This window comes from Salmo salar, unplaced genomic scaffold, assembly GCF_905237065.1.
Source record: "Salmo salar unplaced genomic scaffold, Ssal_v3.1, whole genome shotgun sequence".
In the NCBI taxonomy this organism is placed as follows: Eukaryota; Metazoa; Chordata; class Actinopteri; order Salmoniformes; family Salmonidae; genus Salmo; species Salmo salar.
Window position 1 is genome coordinate 7,501 of NW_025550363.1, and position 27,074 is coordinate 34,574.

Sequence of the window (27,074 nt, forward strand, 5' to 3'; positions counted from 1 at the left end):
GAGAGGCGTGGACGGGGGGGAGAGGCGTGGACGGGGGGAGAGGCGTGGACGGGGGAGAGGCGTGGACGGGGGAGAGGCGTGGACGGGGGGGAGGCGTGGACGTGGGGGAGAGGCGTGGACGTGGGGGAGGCGTGGACGGGGGAGAGGCGTGGGGGGAGAGGCGTGGGCGGGGAGAGAGGCGTGGACGGGGGGAGAGGCGTGGACGGGGGAGAGGCGTGGACGGGGGAGAGGCGTGGACGGGGGGGAGAGGCGTGGACGGGGGTGAGAGGCGTGGACGGGGGGTGAGAGGCGTGGACAGGGGGGAGAGGCGTGGACAGGGGGGAGAGAGGCGTGGACAGGGGGGAGAGAGGCGTGGACGGGGGGAGAGAGGCGTGGACGGGGGGAGAGAGGCGTGGACGGGGGGAGAGAGGCGTGGACAGGGGGGGGAGGCGTGGACAGGGGGAGAGACGTGGACGGGGGGGGGAGAGAGGATAAAGGACTCACGTTGCTGGTACTGAACTCTAGAGGGTGAGGACATCTCTTTGGACCGGACCAGAAGGGGGCGCCAGAGCTGGTCAGCTGAGAGGGATATTAATATTACAGACAACAGCACTGATATTAATACAACAAAACCACATTCAAACAGCGTGCGCGTAACAGCGTGCGCGTAACAGCGTGCGCGTAACAGCGTGTGTGTGTGTGTAACAGCGTGTGTGTGTGTAACAGCGTGTGCGTGTTTAACAGCGTGCGCGTGTTTAACAGCGTGCGCGTGTTTAACAGCGCTGCGGCGTGTTTAACAGCGTCGCGCGTAACAGCGTGCGGCGTAACAGCGTCGCGCGTAACAGCGTGCGCGTAACAGCGCTGCGCGTAACAGCGTGCGTGTGTTTAACAGCGTGCGCGCGTTTAACAGCGTGCGGCGTGTTTAACAGCGTGCAGCGTGTTTAACAGCGTGCGCGTGTTTAACAGCGTGCGCGTGTTTAACAGCGTGCGCGTGTTTAACAGCGTGCGCGTGTTTAACAGCGTGCGCGTGTTTAACCTGTTAGGGCTAGGGGGGCAGCATTGACACGGCTGGATAAAAAACATACCCGATTTAATCTGGTTACCACTCCTACTCAGTAACTAGAATATGCATATACTTATTACATATGGATAGAAAACACCCTAAAGTTTCTAAAACTGTTTGAATGGTGTCTGTGAGTATAACAGAACTCAAATGGCAGGTCAAAACCTGAGAGATTCCTTTACAGGAAGTGGCCTGTCTGACCATTTCTGGAACTTCTTTGCCATCTCTATCATTTACTAAGGATCTCTGCTCTAACGTGACACTTCCCACGTCGTCCATAGGCTCTCATAGCCCGGGAAAAAGAGAATGTCGTCATTCCAGCCCCAGGCTGAAACACATTATCGCCTTTCTCAAGTGGCCCATCAAGAGACACTAGCTTATGCGCGTGACCCGACCGCCCCCGCCTTTGGGATTTTTTCCTCTGTTTGCCGAAAAGGAGATTCCCTGTCGGAATTTTACCGCTTTTCTACGAGAAAAATGACGTAAAAATTGATTTTAAACAGCGGTTGACATGCTTCGACGTACGGCAATTGAATACTTTGAATTTTATTGTCAGGAATTGCGCCAAGCGCGACACTTCTTTACTATTTCGGATAGTGTCTGGAAGCATACGAACAAAACGCCGCTATTCGGATATAACGATGGATTATTTTGGACCAAACCAACATTTGTTATTGAAGTAGACGTCCTGGGTGTGCATTCTGACGAAGACAACAAAAGGTAATGACATTTTTATAATAGTAAATATGATTATGGTGAGTGCTAAACTTGCCGGGTGTCTAAATAGCGAGCCCGTGATGCCTGGGCTATATACTTAGAATATTGCAAAATGTGCTTTCACCAAAAAGCTATTTTAAAATCGGACATATCGAGTGCATAGAGGAGGTCTGTATCTATAATTCTTAAAATAATTGTTATGCTTTTTGTGAACGTTTATCGTGAGTAATTTAGTAAAATGTTAGCGAATTCCCGTAAGTTTGCGGGGGTATGCTAGTTCTGAACGTCACATGCTAATGTAAAAAGCTGGTTTTTGATATAAATATGAACTTGATTGAACAAAACATGCATGTATTGTATAACATAATGTCCTAGGGTTGTCATCTGATGAAGATCATCAAAGGTGAGTGCTGCATTTAGCTGTCTTCTGGGTTTTTGTGACATTATATGCTAGCTTGAAAAATGGGTGTCTGATTATTTCTGGCTTGGTACTCTGCTGACATAATCTAATGTTTTGCTTTCGTTGTAAAGCCTTTTTGAAATCGGACAGTGTGGTTAGATTAACGAGAGTCTTATCTTTAAATGGCTGTAAAATAGTCATATGTTTGAGAAATTGAAGTAATAGGATTTTGAAGATTTTGAAAATCGCGCCACAGGCTGGCAGTGGATGTTACGTAGGTGGGACGAATTCGTCCCGCCGGTCCCATAGAGGTTAACAGCGTGCGCGTGTTTAACAGCGTGCGCGTGTTTAACAGCGTGCGCGTGTTTAACAGCGTGCGCGTGTGTAACAGCGTGCGCGTGTGTAACAGCGTGCGCGTGTGTAACAGCGTGCGTGTGTGTGTAACAGCGTGCGTGTGTGTGTAACAGCGTGCGTGTGTGTGTAACAGCGTGCGTGTGTGTAACAGCGTGCGCGTGTTTAACAGCGTCGCAGCGTGTTTAACAGCGTGCTGGCGTGTTTAACAGCGTGCGCGTGTTTAACAGCGTGCGCGTGTTTAACAGCGTGCGCGTGTTTAACAGCGTGCGCGTAACAGCGTGCGCGTAACAGCGTGCGCGTAACAGCGTGCGCGTAACAGCGTGCGCGTAACAGCGTGCGTGTGCGTAACAGCGTGCGCGTAACAGCGTGTGCGTAACAGCGTGTGCGTAACAGCGTGTGCGTAACAGCGTGTGCGTAACAGCGTGTGCGTAACAGCGTGTGCGTAACAGCGTGTGTGTGTTTAACAGCGTGTGTTAACAGCGTGTGTGTAACAGCGTGTGTGTAACAGCGTGTGTGTGTGTTACAGCGTGTGTGTGTGTTTAACAGCGTGTGTGTGTGTTTAACAGCGTGTGTGTAACAGCGTGTGCGTAACAGCGTGTGCGTAACAGCGTGTGCGTAACAGCGTGTGCGTAACAGCGTGTGCGTAACAGTGTTCCATATACCTGTTCTGGGGGGAAGTTGTGCAGTAGTTGACAGATGTTGTTGCTGTACTGGCACTGCCAGTGGTGCCGAGCCCAGGTGACGCAGTCCGCCCAGCTCTGAGGGCAGTCAGTCACCAAACTCTTATAGACGGCCTCCAACACCTCTAGAGGCTGGGCCCCGGGCAGCTTCAGGGTCCTCTCCAGAAACTTAGCATCTCTGGATGATAAAACATCAGTACAAGCTCATATTAAACTGGTCTAGAGGCTGGGCCCCGGGCAGCTTCAGGGTCCTCTCCAGAAACTTAGCATCTCTGGATCATAAAACATCAATACAAGCTCATATTAAACTGGTCTAGACAGCCTCCAACACATATCTGGGTAGAGTATCAGATCCACTACACTACTACAACTTAGAAATAGTTTCAGACGCCACAGAGAGACTGAGTTCATTGGAAAACCAGTATTTATAATTGATGTATTTCTCCATGCGGTGGCTCCACACAGAAAACCGGAATAATTATCACTGAACTAGTGTAATATTCATGTCTCAATAAGCCATGGGTTGTCAAATGGTGATTTGACATGAAAATAAACATCTGTATTCATTCATTTCAGTCACAATGCATTCAAACTATGGTAGATAACACAAGCACAGCAGGTAAAATGTTAAAACATGCTAACGTGGAGGACTTACGTGAGGTACTGCATGGCATTCTCTGATGGCTGTTTAAACAGACCCTCGAACTCATCACGAGCCCACTGGAGAGGAAGAGACAGAGTTACAATACACATCACACACTGCAGAGAGAGGACATCAGTCCCCAGGTGTGTGTGTGAGAGAGTGAGTGGACATCAGTCCCCAGGTGTGTGTGTGAGAGAGTGAGTGTGTGTGTGTGTGTGAGAGAGAGTGAGTGAGTGAGTGAGAGAGAGGACATCAGTGTTAACTGGAAATGACACAACGACAAGGTTCCAGTTTAACAAAGTTTACTATACTGTATGAACACACTACAACGTAGCCATTACACTCACGGCTAGGTGCATCCACAAACTAACTTCCTGCGCAGCCGCACTCTTGACTGAGTGATAGCCCCGTAATAACAGAAATATAGGTATACTTAAAACATGAACTTAACAATCTCCCCCTTTTCTTTAAAGACAAATTAAACATCAACCACATAATTAAATGTCCAAGTATTATTTAAGTTCCCCATTACAAATGGGTTGTGTGACAGTTTTTATTTGTATTACTCCAGCTGCCACTTTCCATTACTGAGAGCCTGTAGGAGGAGAGCCTGTAGGAGGAGAGCCTGTAGGAGGAGAGCCTGTAGGAGGAGAGCCTGTAGGAGGAGAGCCTATAGGAGGAGAGCCTGTAGGAGGAGAGCCTGTGGGAGGAGAGCCTGTGGGGAGGAGAGCCTGTAGGAGGAGAGCCTGTAGGAGGAGAGCCTGTAGGAGGAGAGCCTGTGGGAGGAGAGCCTGTAGGAGGAGAGCCTGTAGGAGGAGAGCCTGTAGGAGAGCCAGTAGGAGGAGAGCCTGTAGGAGGAGAGCCTGTAGGAGGAGAGCCTGTAGGAGGAGAGCCTGTAGGAGGAGAGCCTGTAGGAGGAGAGCCTGTGAGGAGGAGAGCCTGTGGGAGGAGAGCCTGTAGGAGGAGAGCCTGTGGGAGGAGAGCCTGTAGGAGGAGAGCTTGTAGGAGGAGAGCCTGTAGGAGGAGAGCCAGTGGGAGGAGAGCCTGTAGGAGGAGAGCCTGTAGGGAGGAGAGCCTATGGGAGGAGAGCCTGTAGGAGGAGAGCCTGTAGGGGAGAGCCTATAGGAGGAGAGCCTATAGGAGAGCCTGTAGGAGGAGAGCCTGTAGGAGGAGAGCCTGTAGGAGGAGAGCCTGTGGGAGGAGAGCCTGTAGGAGGAGAGCCAGTAGGAGGAGAGCCAGTAGGAGGAGAGCCTGTGGGAGGAGAGCCAGTAGGAGGAGAGCCAGTGGGAGGAGGCCTATAGGAGGGAGCCTGTGGGAGGAGAGCCTGTAGGAGGAGAGCCTGCGGGAGGAGAGCCTGTAGGAGGAGAGCCTGTAGGAGGAGAGCCTGTGGGAGGAGAGCCTGTAGGAGGAGAGCTTGTAGGAGGAGAGCCAGTAGGAGGAGAGCCTGTAGGAGGAGAGCCAGTAGGAGGAGAGCCAGTAGGAGGAGAGCCTATAGGAGGAGAGCCTATGGGAGGAGAGCCTGTAGGAGGAGAGCCTGTAGGAGGAGAGCCAGTAGGAGGAGAGCCTGTAGGAGGAGAGCCTGTAGGAGGAGAGCCAGTAGGAGGAGAGCCTATGGGAGGAGAGCCAGTAGGAGGAGAGCCTGTAGGAGGAGAGCCTGTAGGAGGAGAGCCAGTAGGAGGGGAGCCAGTAGGAGGAGAGCCAGTAGGAGGAGAGCCAGTAGGAGGAGAGCCTGTGGGAGGAGAGCCAGTAGGAGGAGAGCCAGTAGGAGGAGAGCCTATAGGAGGAGAGCCTATGGGAGGAGAGCCTATAGGAGGAGAGCCTGTAGGAGGAGAGCCTGTAGGAGGAGGCCTGTAGGAGGAGAGCCTGTAGGAGGAGAGCCTGTGGGAGGAGAGCCTGTAGGAGGAGAGCCTATGGGAGGAGAGCTTGTAGGAGGAGAGCCAGTAGGAGGAGAGCCTGTGGGAGGAGAGCCAGTAGGAGGAGAGCCAGTAGGAGGAGAGCCTAGGAGGAGAGCCTATGGGAGGAGAGCCTGTAGGAGGAGAGCCTGTGGGAGGAGAGCCAGTAGGAGGAGAGCCTGTAGGAGGAGAGCCTGTAGGAGGAGAGCCTGTAGGAGGAGAGCCTGTAGGAGGAGAGCCTGTAGGAGGAGAGCCTGTAGGAGGAGAGCCTGTAGGAGGAGAGCCTGTAGGAGGAGAGCCTGTAGGAGGAGAGCCTGTAGGAGCATAAGACCGGATGCTCCTTTTCAGTCAGACAGTCAGCAAGCTGTTCCTTTGTGGTCGACCACAGAATCCGCTGGATTCTCTGTGCTTGAATAAGTTCCTTGATGCTGCTAATCTCAAGACCAAGTCTTTTCTCTGTGACAGACTTGGTTGACTTCACAGCATCAACTAATGAGTAGTTGTCAGTGACACAAACTACAGGTAGAATGTGCCGTTTTGTCTCACCAGTGGTAAGCTCTGAGAACAGAGTTGCAAGAAAGATCGCATTGTCAATTCCATCCGCAAGAGCAAGTGTTTCTCCAGCAGGTGTGCTTCGGACAACCCATCTGATCCTTTTTGACTGCCAACAGATAGGTGAGAATCTTCCTCCTTCACCCATTAACACGATTAGATGTCCACCTTGTGTGCCTCCATCTGTAAGGTTCCCTAGCGAAGCATCACTGAAGACAACTACTTTCAAAGAGTCATCTTTTCCAACATGCTGAAACTTTAAAGTCACTTGTTGTGATTTCAGTTTACGAACAACTTTGTTTGCCTCATGAATGGTTTGTACAGTGGCGTGTTTTGTGTTAGATGCCAAGTTGCAACCATCAAACATTACATCAGGTCTACTCTGTCTAGCAACCCATAAAATTTGTCCTATCTTTGACCTCAATTGATCAGCTTCAAATCCACATAGAGGGGAATTCCTTTGTACGGCTCTTGAAGAATCCATGTGAATGGGTTGAAGATTCTTGATATAGCTCTCCTGTTGCATCAGTATTGTCCCATCAACTGTAATAAACTCTATGCCAACATAACAAAAATTATCATGCTCCTCACGGCCGACCTGGAAAACAGATTTGAGGTGTGGAATCACAGTTGTAGCAAAGGTCTGTGAGCCACCCCAGATAAAGTCATCAACATGACAGGCAAGTACTCCAGTCACACTGCAGTCTTGATCAAGCCAATAGAAGACTGCAGGATCCACTTGTGACAGTTTTCCACCTGTACTCAGCATTGTTGCCTTGACTTTGTTGTACCAGTAGAGTGATGCATCTGCCAGTCCATACACGCACTTCTTTAGTTTCCACAGTGTTCCTTCGCATTTAGCTTCAGGCGGAGGTCGGATGTGAATGTCCCTTGACAGCTCTGTTCCCTGCAAAAATGCAGATTTGATGTCTATGGAATTAAGTTTCCATTGTTTCTGGCAGATCACTGACATCAGCAATCTGAGTGACTCTGAGGCGCATGTCGGTGAGTCGTTTGGGAGTTGTTTAGCAGCCAGCTCCTCTAAACCTCTAGCCACTAGATGAGTCGTTTGGGAGTTGTTTAGCAGCCAGCTCCTCTAAACCTCTAGCCACTAGATGAGTCGTTTGGGAGTTGTTTAGCAGCCAGCTCCTCTAAACCTCTAGCCACTAGATGAGTCGTTTGGGAGTTGTTTAGCAGCCAGCTCCTCTAAACCTCTAGCCACTAGATGAGTCGTTTGGGAGTTGTTTAGCAGCCAGCTCCTCTAAACCTCTAGCCACTAGATGAGTCGTTTGGGAGTTGTTTAGCAGCCAGCTCCTCTAAACCTCTAGCCACTAGATGAGTCGTTTGGGAGTTGTTTAGCAGCCAGCTCCTCTAAACCTCTAGCCACTAGATGAGTCGTTTGGGAGTTGTTTAGCAGCCAGCTCCTCTAAACCTCTAGCCACTAGATGAGTCGTTTGGGAGTTGTTTAGCAGCCAGCTCCTCTAAACCTCTAGCCACTAGATGAGTCGTTTGGGAGTTGTTTAGCAGCCAGCTCCTCTAAACCTCTAGCCACTAGATGAGTCGTTTGGGAGTTGTTTAGCAGCCAGCTCCTCTAAACCTCTAGCCACTAGATGAGTCGTTTGGGAGTTGTTTAGCAGCCAGCTCCTCTAAACCTCTAGCCACTAGGTGAGTCGTTTGGGAGTTGTTTAGCAGCCAGCTCCTCTAAACCTCTAGCCACTAGGTGAGTCGTTTGGGAGTTGTTTAGCAGCCAGCTCCTCTAAACCTCTAGCCACTAGGTGAGTCGTTTGGGAGTTGTTTAGCAGCCAGCTCCTCAAAACCTCTAGCCACTAGACGTGCTTTAGGCACTATTCCAGTTAAGGACTCTTTAAGGGTACACACCCACCTTATTGAGACACATTTTTGGCCAATGTCTGTAACTTCCTCAAACACTCCATTTTTCCTCCAATTACTGAGCTCATCTAGCTTAGCTGAGTCAAATGACACGTCCTTTGTTTCAAGTACATCATCATTTTGAATGGCATTCTGGTTTTTTTCTCGATTTTCCATTGGTTCAATTCTGAGATGATCTACAAGTGACAGGTCAGCTGACCCTGTTGTACCAGGAAGTGTAGCTGGTTCAGAGTACTGCAAGTTGTACCAGTTCTGGTGTTTTCCTTTGGCTTTTCCTGCTCGTCCAATGACGGTTGCTGTATGTGGAATACCACTCTCTCTGTCCATGTATTAAACAGTTTGTCCCGTTTTCAGATTGGAACAACCATGTTCTCTTAACACATGTGGCTGTTGTTGAATGTTTTCCTCATTTGAATGCTCAACAGTATTATCTGTGGCATGGTTGAAGGTCTCTGCTTCATTTCCTGTGTCAGTTTCAGTGTCCATATCATTGGATGTGACATCTGGTAGGTTTGTGTCTGTTACTGTCTCCTTTTCATTAGGATGATTCTCAGCAACAGCCCCTGTATCTTGTTGATCATTTACTTTCCGCAATCTGGAGTGATGCACCCTGACAATGATGCCTCCGTGCCTCACAAATATCACCACACCATCTTGGCCAATGACTACTCCCGGTCCTTTCCACTCGTTAGTACACTTTGTCTCCAGTTTCGTACTTCTCGTCGGTGGGTCGTAGCTGTTTCACGCAGAGCCCTGCGAATTCTCTCTGAGCACTCTGCTTCAGTGAACGCTTTTCTCGCTGCATGTAGTGCTGACAGGTGCTGTCATACCCCATGCACTCACACTGGCCCCTTCTAGTGCTGGTGGCTTGTCAACCAGTACAGAGAGAAGATTAAGGTTCTGCCAGAACACTAGTTGGTATGGGCTGTAACCATGAACATTGTGCATTGAGTTTTTTGCCATCAAAGCCCAATCTAGGGCTGTGTTCCAGTCACATCCCATTGTCTTGCTTCACTTTCAGCATGATCTCTGTGAGTGTTTGATTGCGTCTCTCCAGAAGTCCATTGCTCCATGGACTGTATGCAGCAGTTGTCTTTACTTCCATGTTGAAGTTCTCTGCCATTTCTCTTATTTCATTATTATTGAATTCTCCTCCATTGTCACTGTACAGTTTCTGGGGAGGGCCTTGCACACATACCCAGGAATGAATGAGGTGCCTGACGATGTCACTGGGTTTATTTGTATTCACAATGCTTCCAGCGCTGAAGCGTGTGAAGTGGTCGATTATGTGAAGGTACCACACACTTGGTACTAACTCATGTAGATCTACAGCCACTGTTTCATTGTACTTGGAAGCTAGTGGCAAACCAACAGCTGGTTTGGGCTTAGGTTTACTGTATTTTTGACATGTCTCACAATTATTAACTATCTGCTGTAGAATGGAAATACTCTCATCATCATTATTCCCTGAACTGCTGAGTAACTTCTGAAGTCTGTCAACTGTAGCATGTCCAAACTGTTTGTGAAGCTTTAACAACACTTTGTGTTTTTCTTTTGAGTCCATGTTCTCTGTGTCCGTCAGAATCTCCATGTTCTCTGTGTCCGTCAGAATCTCCATGTTCTCTGTGTCCGTCAGAATCTCCATGTTCTCTGTGTCCGTCAGAATCTCCATGTGCTCTGTGTCCGTCAGAATCTCCATGTGCTCTGTGTCCGTCAGAATCTCCATGTGCTCTGTGTCCGTCAGAATCTCCATGTTCTCTGTGTCCGTCAGAATCTCCATGTTCTCTGTGTCCGTCAGAATCTCCATGTTCTCTGTGTCCGTCAGAATCTCCATGTTCTCTGTGTCCGTCAGAATCTCCATGTTCTCTGTGTCCGTCAGAATCTCCATGTTCTCTGTGTCCGTCAGAATCTCCATGTTCTCTGTGTCCGTCAGAATCTCCATGTTCTCTGTGTCCGTCAGAATCTCCATGTTCTCTGTGTCCGTCAGAATCTCCATGTTCTCTGTGTCCGTCAGAATCTCCATGTTCTCTGTGTCCGTCAGAATCTCCATGTTCTCTGTGTCCGTCAGAATCTCCATGTTCTCTGTGTCCGTCAGAATCTCCATGTTCTCTGTGACCGTCAGAATCTCCATGTTCTCTGTGTCCGTCAGAATCTCCATGTTCTCTGTGTCCGTCAGAATCTCCATGTTCTCTGTGACCGTCAGAATCTCCATGTTCTCTGTGTCCGTCAGAATCTCCATGTTCTCTGTGTCCGTCAGAATCTCCATGTTCTCTGTGTCCGTCAGAATCTCCATGTTCTCTGTGTCCGTCAGAATCTCCATGTTCTCTGTGTCCGTCAGAATCTCCATGTTCTCTGTGTCCGTCAGAATCTCCATGGACTCTGTGTCCGTCAGAATCTCCATGTTCTCTGTGTCCGTCAGAATCTTATTTTTGCATGGACTCTGTGTGATTTCTTTGTCTAAAATGTTTACACAATAGTGGCCTGAGGGAGTAAGTTCAAGAGTCACTGGTTGTTTAAACATCACTGCCTTGTCATTGTTTATGTCTAGTACAGCCCCTGCCTTCTTGAGGGAAGCTTTGCTTAATAGTAAGGGGATATCTGTAGGGACCACCTCTGTTTCAATGTGACACTTAGTCTGACACATTTTTGCTGGTATCTTAACTCTCTTGGTAGAATGGACGATTCTCCCATCTCCAAATTTAGAAAGCTCTGTTGCTTGGTGTGTCAATCATATTTTGTACTTCTTTCATATTTAGTTCACTGACATAGCTATCAAGCCATTTTGCACCACACACTGTCCGTGTACATGCAGTATCAATCACAGCAGATCCTAAGGATTCAACTATAAAAATCTCAGTATCAGATTCATTTGAAAACAGTGTAATGTTACACTGCTCTATATCTGTGTTTACATTTTCCTCTGTTAGTTTAACTTGTTCATTTTTATGAGGACAGTCTTTAACCCAATGGTAAGTGCTTTGACAAACAGCACATTTTGATCTCCTTCCATATTTGTCCAGTGGATTTGTTCCGGGAAATGGCGCCCTCTTCAGGTTGTCTTGAGAACGTGACTTTTTGGCGCCTTTTCTCTGCTGCTCAGTGTAATATGCTCCGTCACTCGCTTGCATTCCATCTGTTAACGGCGCGACAGACGTCTTTTTAGTGCCGACTTCATTGATGCAAAAGTCAGTACAGTACAAGCAGTCAAAGCCAACTGTTTCTCCCTACCATCTAGACAGGCAGTATCTAGCAACTTGAAAGCTAACACTGCATCCGGGAGAACCATGTCGTACTTGCGCATCCTATTGTACCTTTGTTCGAAATCAATGATGTAGTCCGTCATTGCAACCGAAATATCTCTCGAAACACTGTCAAAGTTTGAATATGCCTCGTAGGCACGGTCTTTCTCTTCTTTAAGAAATACAGAATCCAGTGCTCTGATCAGAGTTCCCATACCATCATCCTTGTTGAAATCCTCCAGGGATATTTCCAGTGCTCTGATCAGAGTTCCCATACCATCATCCTTGTTGAAATCCTCCAGGGATATTTCCAGTGCTCTGATCAGAGTTCCCATACCATCATCCTTGTTGAAATCCTCCAGGGATATTTCCAGTGCTCTGATCAGAGTTCCCATACCATCATCATTGTTGAAATCCTCCAGGGATATTTCCAGTGCTCTAATCAGTTCCCATACCATCATCATTGTTGAAATCCTCCAGGGATATTTCCAGTGCTCTAATCAGTTCCCATACCATCATCATTGTTGAAATCCTCCAGGGATATTTCCAGTGCTCTAATCAGTTCCCATACCATCATCATTGTTGAAATCCTCCAGGGATATTTCCAGTGCTCTGATCAGTTCCCATACCATCATCATTGTTGAAATCCTCCAGGGATATTTCCAGTGCTCTAATCAGTTCCCATACCATCATCATTGTTGAAATCCTCCAGGGATATTTCCAGTGCTCTAATCAGTTCCCATACCATCATCATTGTTGAAATCCTCCAGGGATATTTCCAGTGCTGTATCTCTCGCTCTTCCCTCGAGCGATAATACCACCGCAAGTGCTTGCTTTTTCACCTCCAGATCAGTAACCCGCGTCCAGATCAGTAACCCGCGTCCAGATCAGTAACCCGCGTCCAGATCAGTAACCCGCGTCCAGATCAGTAACCCGCATCCAGATCAGTAACCCGCGTCCAGATCAGTAACCCGCGTCCAGATCAGTAACCCGCGTCCAGATCAGTAACCCGCGTCCAGATCAGTAACCCGTGTCCAGATTCCAAGTTCATTTTTCCAACTTTCGTACGACCTCTTCTCGTCGAAGCGAGGTGGCACATTGTAGTTATTAGCCATCCTCTGCTACCAATGTTAACTCGAAATGACACAACGACAAGGTTCCAGTTTAACAAAGTTTACTATACTGTATGAACACACTACAACGTAGCCATTACACTCACGGCTAGGTGCATCCACAAACTAATTTCCTGCGCAGCCGCACTCTTGACTGAGTGATAGCCCCGTAATAACAGAAATATAGGGATACTTAAAACATGAACTTAACAATCAGTCCCCCATGTTAGAGAGAGAGAGAGAGAACATGAGTCCCCCAGGTTAGAGAGAGAGAGAGAGAGAGGTTAGAGAGAGAGAGGTTAGAGAGAGAGAGAGAGAGAGGACATCAGTCCCCCAGGTTAGAGCGAGAGAGAGGGAGAGAGAGAGGATATCAGTCCCCCAGGTGAGAGAGAGAGAGAGAGAGAGAGAGAGAGACATCAGTCCTCCAGGTTAGAGAAGGATGGAGCATGGCCGGTTTGAATCCCAGGTCTGATGAGAAAATATGCCTGCTATGCTCGAGCCACTCAAACTGCTATGGGACAATGGACAAGTACTCATCTCCTGTATTGACCTGCAGTGTGAGTGTGTGTGTTTGTGTGTTACCTGCAGTGTGTGTTCGATGGCGTTGGGGAAGTTCTTCAGTGTGCAGATGGGGATGGACTTCTCCGGGGGATCCTGGGAGGAGCTGTACGACTCTGTCAGGAAGGGGATGACCACCTGAACGTTTCCCTTGGTGCCCAGAGTACCGGACTCTAACAGGGGCTTCCTGTAGTAGACACACCGCCGGTCCATATACATACCTACAGGAGGAGAGACAAGGAATATGACAAAGACTACAAAAGAAAGTATGGCCCTGTACAATTCAGTCAACTCAAAAATGGCCCTGTACAAAATCAGTCAACTCAAAAATGGCCCTGTACAAAATCAGTCAACTCAAAAATGGCCCTGTACAAAATCAGTCAACTCAAAAATGGCCCTGTAGAAAATCAGTCAACTCAAAATGGCCCTGTAGAAAACCAGTCAACTCAAAATGGCCCTGTACAAAACCAGTCAACTCAAAATGGCCCTGTACAAAACCAGTCAACTCAAAAATGGCCCTGTACAAAACCAGTCAACTCAAAAATGGCCCTGTACAAAACCAGTCAACTCAAAAATGGCCCTGTACAAAACCAGTCAACTCAAAAATGGCCCTGTACAAAACCAGTCAACTCAAAAATGGCCCTGTACAAAACCAGTCAACTCAAAAATGGCCCTGTAGAAAATCAGTCAACTCAAAAATGAGCAATTTCGGCACATAATCTCCATAACCCAAAAGGAAATCTGCCATGAGTGTCCTATTCATGATAAACATAGATGTTTTTCTCTAAATAAGTTCTGTTGTACAATCGAAGCAGAAAGAAAAATCCTTTAAAACACAGCTGTAATTGAATTAATTCAGGGCTTGTGAACCTCAGACAAATGTGACAAACTTCCACAACCATAAAACCCACGGATCATCTAATTATTTTATCAAAATAGTTTAACCTGCTTTATTTGCAACAATCACTGATCTGGCTTTTAATTCTGTTTATAAAAATGCCCCTTTTTTTTTTAATATAAATGTACCCAGAACCTAATGCATAATGTACATTCACTAATAATGATAACATCCTGGTCATATTAAACAGGTCTGTCTATAAACATTGTACCCAGAACCTAATGCATAATGTACATACACTGATAATGATAACATCCTGGTCATATTAAACAGGTCGGTCTATAAACATTGTACCAATGTACCCAGAACCTAATGCAAAATGTACATTCACTGATAATGCTAACTTACTGTAGCAGGCATTAGGCTATAGAACATTAACACAGGTCTCATCAATAGACTATAGAACATTAACACAGGTCTCATCAATAGACTATAGAACATTAACACAGGTCTCATCATTAGACTATAGAACATTAACACAGGTCTCATCAATAGACTATAGAACATCAACACAGGTCTCATCAATAGACTATAGAACATTAACACAGGTCTCATCATTAGACTATAGAACATTAACACAGGTCTCATCAATAGACTATAGAACATTAACACAGGTCTCATCAATAGACTATAGAACATTAACACAGGTCTCATCAATAGACTATAGAACATTAACACAGGTCTCATCAATAGACTATAGAACATTAACACAGGTCTCATCATTAGACTATAGAACATTAACACAGGTCTCATCAATAGACTATAGAACATCAACACAGGTCTCATCAATAGACTATAGAACATTAACACAGGTCTCATCAATAGACTATAGAACATTAACACAGGTCTCATCATTAGACTATAGAACATCAACACAGGTCTCATCATTAGACTATAGAACATTAACACAGGTCTCATCAATAGACTATAGAACATTAACACAGGTCTCATCAATAGACTATAGAACATTAACACAGGTCTCATCAATAGACTATAGAACATTAACACAGGTCTCATCAATAGACTATAGAACATTAACACAGGTCTCATCAATAGACTATAGAACATTAACACAGGTCTCATCAATAGACTATAGAACATTAACACAGGTCTCATCAATAGACTATAGAACATTAACACAGGTCTCATCAATAGACTATAGAACATTAACACAGGTCTCATCATTAGACTATAGAACATCAACACAGGTCTCATCATTAGACTATAGAACATTAACACAGGTCTCATCAATAGACTATAGAACATTAACACAGGTCTCATCAATAGACTATAGAACATTAACACAGGTCTCATCAATAGACTATAGAACATTAACACAGGTCTCATCAATAGACTATAGAACATTAACACAGGTCTCATCAATAGACTATAGAACATTAACACAGGTCTCATCAATAGACTATAGAACATTAACACAGGTCTCATCAATAGACTATAGAACATTAACACAGGTCTCATCATTTTGGAACAACGTTTGGGTCTTCACATATCAACATCGAATAACACTATTTGAGTGTCAAATAAACTTGTTGACCAATCAGGACCTGAATATGACTGCACGTCACATAATAATTTAACGTGTTCATAAAATTTTTTTTAACGTATTATTACATATTGATTACACTACTCATATTTCATATGTCACAACGATTCATCGATACGTCTGCTATGATGCTGGTAACATTGTCTCACACACCTACAGTGCTGGTCATTAACAAAAAGCTAGCTAGCTCATGGATACAAACAATGTTCTTCCCCAAAAACACAGCAAAACGACATCTGTTTCAGTAGCTATAGTAGCTAGCTAGCTCATGGATACAAACAATGTTCTTCCCCAAAAACACAGCAGAACGACATCTGTTTCAGTAGCTATAGTAGCTAGCTATCTAGCTAGGTGTCATCATCTAAAATAAGACGGTTCTTATTTGATTAATGGAGGACCCATCTATGTGAAGCTAGCCACAATAAGGATTAGCCACAATAGTGGACTTTGTGGTTAGCCTTCAAAATAAAAGTATGTCATTGACAGTGATGCAAATGAATACAAATACAAATTATGCCATAATTAAATAGATCATGCTAAACGAGGTTGGAATGCTGTTATATAAAATCAACAAAAGACAAAAATGTGTTAATTTGACAAAAATCGGTTGAAATCACACGATGTATTATGCTTTAGAATTGCATTGGGGGCCATACCCATTTCACTGTATAGCCTTACCTATGGATTGTGGATCAATGACATGGGCTATCAGTCTACTCAGTGACACCCAGAGAACATTAGCATCATAGCTCTTATTGTGGGAATCTGAAACAACTGTGAATTGAGCCACATTTATTGTCAACCTATGTGTATTGAACACTATTCCAGAGGAAAAACAACACTGAGTGGATGTTTTGGAGTATGAAAACTGAGGACGTTGGGAAAACATGTCTTGGGTAGACTGTTACCCCATTTCATTGCAACCTTGTTTAACACTATCTAGTCTAAACATGGCATAATTCCACCAATTGTAACCTTCGCGTCACTTTCAAAGGAGGTACTTTTATTTTGAAGGCAAACCGCAAACGCTACTATTGTGCTTAATCCTTATTGTGGCTAGCTTCACAACACATAACCCGGTGCGGTCGAGCCTCACTTCATTTACATTTTAGTCATTTAGCAGACGCTCTTATCCAGAGCTACTTAAGGTAGTGAAGGCATACATTTCATACGTTTTCATACATTTTTTTAGTTCCCGTACTGGTCCCCCGTGGGAATCGAACCCACAAAGCCCAGAAATATCCATCTCCCGCTGTTTAATCATGTAAAGCCCAGAAATATCCATCTCACCCCGTTTAATCATGTAAAGCCCAGAAATATCCATCTCACCCCGTTTAATCATGTAAAGCCCAGAAATATCCATCTCACCCCGTTTAATCATGTAAAGCCCAGAAATATCCATCTCACCCCGTTTAATCATGTAAAGCCCAGAAATATCTATCACCCTGTTTAATCATGTAAAGCCCAGAAATATCCATCTCACCCCGTTTAATCATGTAAAGCCCAGAAATATCCATCTCACCCCGTTTAATCGTGTAAAGCCCAGAAATATCTATCTCACCCTGTTTAATCGTGTAAAGCCCAGAAATATCTATCTCACCCTGTTTAATCGTGTAAAGCCCAGAAATATCTATCTCACCCTGTTTAATCGTGTAAAGCCCAGAAATATCTATCTCACCCTGTTTAATCGTGTAAAGCCCAGAAATATCTATCTCACCCTGTTTAATCGTGTAAAGCCCAGAAATATCTATCTCACCCTGTTTAATCGTGTAAAGCCCAGAAATATCCATCACCCTGTTTAATCGTGTAAAGCCCAGAAATATCCATCAAACCTGTTTAATCGTGTAAAGCCCAGAAATATCCATCAAACCTGTTTAATCGTGTAAAGCCCAGAAATATCTATCTCACCCTGTTTAATCGTGTAAAGCCCAGAAATATCTATCTCACCCTGTTTAATCGTGTAAAGCCCAGAAATATCTATCTCACCCTGTTTAATCGGTAAAGCCCAGAAATATCTATCTCACCCTGTTTAATCGGTAAAGCCCAGAAATATCTATCTCACCCTGTTTAATCGGTAAAGCCCAGAAATATCTATCTCACCCTGTTTAATCGTGTAAAGCCCAGAAATATCTATCTCACCCTGTTTAATCGTGTAAAGCCCAGAAATATCTATCTCACCCTGTTTAATCGTGTAAAGCCCAGAAATATCTATCTCACCCTGTTTAATCGTGTAAAGCCCAGAAATATCTATCTCACCCTGTTTAATCGTGTAAAGCCCAGAAATATCTATCACCCTGTTTAATCGTGTAAAGCCCAGAAATATCTATCATCCTGTTTAATCGTGTAAAGCCCAGAAATATCTATCATCCTGTTTAATCGTGTAAAGCCCAGAAATATCTATCACCCTGTTTAATCGTGTAAAGCCCAGAAATATCTATCACCCTGTTTAATCGTGTAAAGCCCAGAAATATCTATCACCCTGTTTAATCGTGTAAAGCCCAGAAATATCTATCACCCTGTTTAATCGTGTAAAGCCCAGAAATATCTATCACCCTGTTTAATCGTGTAAAGCCCAGAAATATCTATCACCCTGTTTAATCGTGTAAAGCCCAGAAATATCTATCACCCTGTTTAATCGTGTAAAGCCCAGAAATATCTATCACCCTGTTTAATCGTGTAAAGCCCAGAAATATCTATCACCCTGTTTAATCGTGTAAAGCCCAGAAATATCTATCACCCTGTTTAATCGTGTAAAGCCCAGAAATATCACCCTGTTTAATCGTGTAAAGCCCAGAAATATCACCCTGTTTAATCGTGTAAAGCCCAGAAATATCACCCTGTTTAATCGTGTAGAAACAGGCCAGTCTGTTCTACCTCCGTACGTTACACACAGCAACAAATGGGAGCAGGAAGTCTTTAGAGCGTGTCTTACGTGCGTCGACGTTGTCCAGAGCGTTGGCGACTCCGTGGAGGCTCTCGAAGAAGTCGTCATCGTAGACTCGCTCTGTGTCGGGCCCGACGCGGTTCTGGTGTCCCGTGATCCGAATAGACGGGTTCATCTGCTTCACCGCCGCGGCCGCTGTCTCGCTCTTCATCTTGGTCACATCCCACGGCCTGAACCAAAACACAGCTATTTAAAACACGCAACACTTTCCAAAATATGTGCCAATAAAAGATGAATAATTAAATGGTATTGTTCTCCCTGTATAGGGCACTATGAAATGACCCCAGATCAGTAGAAGGGCACTATGAAATGACCCCAGATCAGTAGTAGGGCACTATGAAATGACCCCAGATCAGTAGAAGGGCACTATGAAATGACCCCAGATCAGTAGTAGGGCACTATGAAATGACCCCAGATCAGTAGAAGGGCACTATGAAATGACCCCAGATCAGTAGAAGGGCACTATGAAATGACCCCAGATCAGTAGTAGGGCACTATGAAATGACCCCAGATCAGTAGTAGGGCACTATGAAATGACCCCAGATCAGTAGTAGGGCACTATGAAATGACCCCAGATCAGTAGTAGGGCACTATGAAATGACCCCAGATCAGTAGAAGGGCACTATGAAATGACCCCAGATCAGTAGTAGGGCACTATGAAATGACCCCAGATCAGTAGTAGGGCACTATGAAATGACCCCAGATCAGTAGTAGGGCACTATGAAATGACCCCAGATCAGTAGAAGGGCACTATGAAATGACCCCAGATCAGTAGTAGGGCACTATGAAATGACCCGAGATCAGTAGTAGGGCACTATGAAATGACCCCAGATCAGTAGTAGGGCACTATGAAATGACCCCAGATCAGTAGTAGGGCACTATGAAATGACCCCAGATCAGTAGTAGGGCACTATGAAATGACCCCAGATCAGTAGAAGGGCACTATGAAATGACCCCAGATCAGTAGAAGGGCACTATGAAATGACCCCAGATCAGTAGAAGGGCACTATGAAATGACCCCAGATCAGTAGTAGGGCACTATGAAATGACCCCAGATCAGTAGAAGGGCACTATGAAATGACCCCAGATCAGTAGAAGGGCACTATGAAATGACCCCAGATCAGTAGTAGGGCACTATGAAATGACCCCAGATCAGTAGAAGGGCACTATGAAATGACCCCAGATCAGTAGAAGGGCACTATGAAATGACCCCAGATCAGTAGAAGGGCACTATGAAATGACCCCAGATCAGTAGAAGGGCACTATGAAATGACCCCAGATCAGTAGTAGGGCACTATGAAATGACCCCAGATCAGTAGTAGGGCACTATGAAATGACCCCAGATCAGTAGTAGGGCACTATGAAATGACCCCAGATCAGTAGTAGGGCACTATGAAATGACCCCAGATCAGTAGTAGGGCACTATGAAAAGACCCCAGATCAGTAGTAGGGCACTATGAAATGACCCCAGATCAGTAGAAGGGCACTATGAAATGACCCCAGATCAGTAGTAGGGCACTATGAAATGACCCCAGATCAGTAGTAGGGCACTATGAAATGACCCCAGATCAGTAGTAGGGCACTATGAAATGACCCCAGATCAGTAGTAGGGCACTATGAAATGACCCCAGATCAGTAGTAGGGCACTATGAAATGACCCCAGATCAGTAGAAGGGCACTATGAAATGACCCCAGATCAGTAGTAGGGCACTATGAAATGACCCCAGATCAGTAGTAGGGCACTATGAAATGACCCCAGATCAGTAGTAGGGCACTATGAAATGACCCCAGATCAGTAGTAGGGCACTATGAAATGACCCCAGATCAGTAGAAGGGCACTATGAAATGACCCCAGATCAGTAGAAGGGCACTATGAAATGACCCCAGATCAGTAGAAGGGCACTATGAAATGACCCCAGATCAGTAGAAGGGCACTATGAAATGACCCCAGATCAGTAGAAGGGCACTATGAAATGACCCCAGATCAGTAGTAGGGCACTATGAAATGACCCCAGATCAGTAGTAGGGCACTATGAAATGACCCCAGATCAGTAGAAGGGCACTATGAAATGACCCCAGATCAGTAGAAGGGCACTATGAAATGACCCCAGATCAGTAGAAGGGCACTATGAAATGACCCCAGATCAGTAGAAGGGCACTATGAAATGACCCCAGATCAGTAGTAGGGCACTATGAAATGACCCCAGATCAGTAGTAGGGCACTATGAAATGACCCCAGATCAGTAGTAGGGCACTATGAAATGACCCCAGATCAGTAGTAGGGCACTATGAAATGACCCCAGATCAGTAGTAGGGCACTATGAAATGACCCCAGATCAGTAGAAGGGCACTATGAAATGACCCCAGATCAGTAGAAGGGCACTATGAAATGACCCCAGATCAGTAGTAGGGCACTATGAAATGACCCCAGATCAGTAGTAGGGCACTATGAAATGACCCCAGATCAGTAGTAGGGCACTATGAAATGACCCCAGATCAGTAGTAGGGCACTATGAAATGACCCCAGATCAGTAGAAGGGCACTATGAAATGACCCCAGATCAGTAGTAGGGCACTATGAAATGACCCCAGATCAGTAGTAGGGCACTATGAAATGACCCCAGATCAGTAGTAGGGCACTATGAAATGACCCCAGATCAGTAGTAGGGCACTATGAAATGACCCCAGATCAGTAGAAGGGCACTATGAAATGACCCCAGATCAGTAGAAGGGCACTATGAAATGACCCCAGATCAGTAGAAGGGCACTATGAAATGACCCCAGATCAGTAGAAGGGCACTATGAAATGACCCCAGATCAGTAGTAGGGCACTATGAAATGACCCCAGATCAGTAGTAGGGCACTATGAAATGACCCCAGATCAGTAGTAGGGCACTATGAAATGACCCCAGATCAGTAGTAGGGCACTATGAAATGACCCCAGATCAGTAGTAGGGCACTATGAAATGACCCCAGATCAGTAGAAGGGCACTATGAAATGACCCCAGATCAGTAGAAGGGCCCTATGAAATGACCCCAGATCAGTAGAAGGGCACTATGAAATGACCCCAGATCAGTAGAAGGGCACTATGAAATGACCCCAGATCAGTAGAAGGGCACTATGAAATGACCCCAGATCAGTAGTAGGGCACTATGAAATGACCCCAGATCAGTAGAAGGGCACTATGAAATGACCCCAGATCAGTAGTAGGGCACTATGAAATGACCCCAGATCAGTAGTAGGGCACTATGAAATGACCCCAGATCAGTAGTAGGGCACTATGAAATGACCCCAGATCAGTAGAAGGGCACTATAAATTAAACAGGGTGTCATTAGGAATGCATCCAATGTCTAAAACAGTCAAAACACTGACTAAAGGCCTTAGATAAAAAGAGATGGGGTTTTCACACATTATTTAAAACCTCATTAGTCTCGTCCTCCTCCTCTCTCACCTGAAGAGGAACTGTCTGTTGAGGTTGGATTTCTCTATGGTGTCCATGTCTGTCACAATGACCTCACCCTCCCCGCTGGCCAATCCAATCATGGCAAAGTTCTTCAGCAGCTCACAGCCAATAGCGCCAGCCCCAACCAGGAAGTAGCGCTGTTTAGCCAACTCCTCTTGCAACTGGGAGCCAAAGACAGCGATCTGGCCGTCATAACGACTGTTCCTCTAGAGGGAGGAGGAGGGGGGGGAGGAGGGGGTTTAGAGAAACAGGTGTTTAAACTTCTATAACATGTGTTCTGTATCTGCAGGGTCTGGATGTGTGACTGTGTGTGTGTGTGTGTGTGTGTGTGTGTGTGTGTGTGTGTGTGTGTGTGTGTGTGTGTGTGTGTGACTGTGTGTGTGTGTGTGTGCGCGCGTTGTGAGATTTTTTTATTGATATGATTTATTTAAGTGTCTGACACCTACCAAAACAGAACAAAATATTTAACAACTTTACGCATATGATAATCGCGACCCAACCGGCTACCGCCTAGCCCCCGCGACCCAACCGGCTACCGCCTAGCCCCCGCGACCCAACCGGCTACCGCCTAGCCCCCGCGACCCAACCGGCTACCGCCTAGCCCCCGCGACCCAACCGGCTACCGCCTAGCCCCCGCGACCCAACCGGCTACCGCCTAGCCCCGCGACCCAACCGGCTACCGCCTAGCCCAGCGACCCAACCGGCTACCGCCTAGCCCGCGCGACCCAACCGGCTACCGCCTAGCCCGCGCGACCCAACCGGCTACCGCCTAGCCCCCGCGACCCAACCGGCTACCGCCTAGCCCCCCGCGACCCAACCGGCTACCGCCTAGCCCCCGCGACCCAACCGGGCTACCGCCTAGCCCCCGCGACCCAACCGGCTACCGCCTAGCCCGCGCGACCCAACCGGCTACCGCCTAGCCCGCGCGACCCAACCGGCTACCATCTAGTGTGTGCGCGCGCGCGGTAGGTGTGCGTGGGGTAGGTGTGCGCGCGGTAGGTGTGCGCGCGGTAGGTGTGCGCGCAGTAGGTGTGCGCGCAGTAGGTGTGCGCGCAGTAGGTGTGCGCGCAGTAGGTGTGCGCGCAGTAGGTGTGCGCGCGGTAGGTGTGCGCGCAGTAGGTGTGCGCGCGGTAGGTGTGCTGTGCGGTAGGTGTGCGTGCTGGTAGGTGTCTGTGCGGTAGGTGTCTGTGTGAGGTGTCTTGTGTAGGTGTCGTGTGGTAGGTGTGTGCGCTGTAGGTGTGTGTGCAGTAGGCGTGTGTGTGCGCAGTAGGTGTGTGCGCAGTAGGTGTGTCTTGCTGTAGGTGTGTGTGCGGTAGGTGTGTGCGGGGTAGGTGTGTGCGGGGTAGGTGTGTGCGGGGTAGGTGTGTGCGGGGTAGGTGTGTGCGCGGTAGGTGTGCGCGCGGTAGGTGTGCTGTGCGGTAGGTGTGCTGCGCAGTAGGTGTGCTGCGCAGTAGGTGTGCGCGCAGTAGGTGTCTGCGCGCAGTAGGTGTGCGCGCGCAGTAGGTGTGCGCGCGGTAGGTGTGTGCGCAGTAGGTGTGTGCGCAGTAGGTGTGCGCGCGGTAGGTGTGTGCGCAGTAGGTGTGCGCGCGGTAGGTGTGCGCGCAGTAGGTGTGCGCGCAGTAGGTGTGTGCGCAGTAGGTGTGTGCGCAGTAGGTGTGTGCGCAGTAGGTGTGTGTGTGCGCAGTAGGTGTGTGCGCAGTAGGTGTGTGCGCAGTAGGTGTGTGCGCAGTAGGTGTGTGCGCAGTAGGTGTGTGCGCGGTAGGTGTGTGGCAGTAGGTGTGTGTGCAGTAGGTGTGTGTGCAGTAGGTGTGTGTGTGCGCAGTAGGTGTGTGTGTGCGCAGTAGGTGTGTGTGTGCGCAGTAGGTGTGTGCGCAGTAGGTGTGTGCGCAGTAGGTGTGTGTGCAGTAGGTGTGTGTGCAGTAGGTGTGTGTGTGCGCAGTAGGTGTGTGCGCAGTAGGTGTGTGTTATACTCACAGGGGCACAGTCCTCCTCAGTGAGCATGGCTCCACCCTCTTCCTCAGACAGACACTCCAGAGCATCAAAATACAGCCACTGAATTATGGGCATGAACTTCCCTGTACACGCCTAGGACACACACACACACACACACACACACACACACACACACACACACACACACACACACACACACACACACACACACACACACACACACACACACAGTTATAATACAGTACAGCCACTGAATTATGGGAATGAACTTCCCTGTAGGGAGTTGTAGTTTTCATTAACCTGTTAGGGCTAGGGGGCAGCATTGACACGGCTGGATAAAAAACATACCCGATTTAATCTGGTTACCACTCCTACCCAGTAACTAGAATATGCATATACTTATTACATATGGATAGAAAACACCCTAAATTTTCTAAAACTGTTTGAATGGTGTCTGTGAGTATAACAGAACTCAAATGGCAGGTCAAAACCTGAGAGATTCCTTTACAGGAAGTGGCCTGTCTGACCATTTCTGGAACTTCTTTGCCATCTCTATCATTTACTAAGGATCTCTGCTCTAACGTGACACTTCCCACGTCGTCCATAGGCTCTCATAGCCCGGGAAAAAGAGAATGTCGTCATTCCAGCCCCAGGCTGAAACACATTATCGCCTTTCTCAAGTGGCCCATCAAGAGACACTAGCTTATGCGCGTGACCCCGACCGCCCCGCCTTTGGGATTTTTTCCTCTGTTTGCCGAAAAGGAGATTCCCTGTCGGAATTTTACCGCTTTTCTACGAGAAAAATGACGTAAAAATTGATTTTAAACAGCGGTTGACATGCTTCGACGTACGGCAATTGAATACTTTGAATTTTATTGTCAGGAATTGCGCTAAGCGCGACACTTCTTTACTATTTCGGATAGTGTCTGGAACGCATCGAACAAAACGCCGCTATTCGGATATAACGATGGATTATTTTGGACCAAACCAACATTTGTTATTGAAGTAGACGTCCTGGGTGTGCATTCTGACGAAGACAACAAAAGGTAATGACATTTTTATAATAGTAAATATGATTATGGTGAGTGCTAAACTTGCCGGATGTCTAAATAGCGAGCCCGTGATGCCTGGGCTATATACTTAGAATATTGCAAAATGTGCTTTCACCAAAAAGCTATTTTAAAATCGGACATATCGAGTGCATAGAGGAGGTCTGTATCTATAATTCTTAAAATAATTGTTATGCTTTTTGTGAACGTTTATCGTGAGTAATTTAGTAAAATGTTAGCGAATTCCCCGTAAGTTTGCGGGGGGTATGCTAGTTCTGAACGTCACATGCTAATGTAAAAAGCTGGTTTTTGATATAAATATGAACTTGATTGAACAAAACATGCATGTATTGTATAACATAATGTCCTAGGGTTGTCATCTGATGAAGATCATCAAAGGTGAGTGCTGCATTTAGCTGTCTTCTGGGTTTTGGTGACATTATATGCTGGCTTGAAAAATGGGTGTCTGATTATTTCTGGCTTGGTACTCTGCTGACATAATCTAATGTTTTGCTTTCGTTGTAAAGCCTTTTTGAAATCGGACAGTGTGGTTAGATTAACGAGAGTCTTATCTTTAAATGGCTGTAAAATAGTCATATGTTTGAGAAATTGAAGTAATAGGATTTTGAAGATTTTGAAAATCGCGCCACAGGCTGGCAGTGGATGTTACGTAGGTGGGACGAATTCGTCCCGCCGGTCCCATAGAGGTTAAGTAAATATTCAGCGCAGAAACATGGTCCAGCTCAGAGACTGATCAGAATCTGTCCGAAATAAGATCATTGAGTTTCTTTGGGCTTGTTTTGGATCTCAGCCTGTCGCCTACCACCCTGTCTTTGGGACAACGACTTCCATTGTTAGAGACATGAGCATCTCCTCATTATATACAGACCTCTGGATGATACACGTTTACACCTGCTACATTAGGATAGATACACACAGACCACATGAGAGGAATACCTCTGGATGATACACGTTTACACCTGCTACATTAGGATAGAGATACACAGAGACCACATGAGGAATATCTCTGGATGATACACGTTTACACCTGCTACGTTAGGATAGAGATACACACAGACCACATGAGGAATATCTCTGGACGGATACACCTGCTACATTAGGATAGAGATACACACAGACCACATGAGAGAGGAATATACACAACATCGAGAGAGAGAGAGAGACAGTTTGTCTACTTTGAAGAAGTAGTAAAATGGTTTAGTCAGACAGCTCTGCAGCATACTAAGGCAGGCTAGCTATGTACACAACAACGTATCTAATTTGAAGAACAGCTCTGCAGCATACTAAGGCAGGCTAGCTATGTACACAACAACGAGAGGGGGGGAAAGTATGCCGTATCTAATTTGAAGAACAGCTCTGCAGCATACTAAGGCAGGCTAGCTATGTACACAACAACGTATCTAATTTGAAGAACAGCTCTGCAGCATACTAAGGCAGGCTAGCTATGTACACAACAACGTATCTAATTTGAAGAACAGCTCTGCAGCATACTAAGGCAGGCTAGCTAAACAGGATGACTACAAACAGAGAGTACGAGGAGAACAGAGATAACGTGAGCTGGTTATCTGGCTGCTACTGTCTGAGCACAGATGAGATTACTTTAAGGAAGGAAACATAAAGTCAAAGAAAAACGAAGTAATAGAAAATTGAAATATATTATTTTAGTAATTTACTGTTGTTCTATTGATGTCTTCCCAATGTAGACCTGGAATATTTTAAATGGTTTTGACAATTGAACGCTGACCATTTTGAGATTTGGAATTCCCATTAAGAAGCTCTACAGTCATAGTAGTGTCATTATTTCATAATATGTTAAAAAATAAAGAATTTGAAACCAAAAACGGGGATTATTTTTTTGTAATAAATCGAGCCGACCTGAAAAACCACCAAAATGATTCAGAACGTGAACACACCGCTGTAACAGCGACTGCATCAACTTCCCTGTACATGCCGAGAGAGGAGACAGTCAGGGTCCTGAGGCTTAGGTGGGAGGGTTGTTTAACTTACACAAGATCAGTACAACAGTTAGCCTGAGCCAGAACGGTCCATAAGGGTCCATAAGGGCCAATAAAATCAAATGTTACTTGTCACATGCGCCGAAT

General features: G+C 46.3%; 1 protein-coding gene across 1 annotated transcript in view; it reads right to left on the reverse strand.

Annotated features, from left to right (window-relative positions):
• The window catches only part of LOC106572968 (ubiquitin-like modifier-activating enzyme 1), a gene marked incomplete at its 3' end in the record, with an annotated part of 60,839 nt that overhangs the window by 4,015 nt on the left and 29,750 nt on the right, over positions 1 to 27,074 (reverse strand). The window contains 7 exon segments of the mRNA XM_045713720.1: positions 484 to 558; positions 3,176 to 3,371; positions 3,849 to 3,913; positions 13,104 to 13,300; positions 18,474 to 18,655; positions 21,938 to 22,155; positions 23,924 to 24,034. Coding sequence (XP_045569676.1) covers positions 484 to 558; positions 3,176 to 3,371; positions 3,849 to 3,913; positions 13,104 to 13,300; positions 18,474 to 18,655; positions 21,938 to 22,155; positions 23,924 to 24,034 — 1,044 coding nt within the window.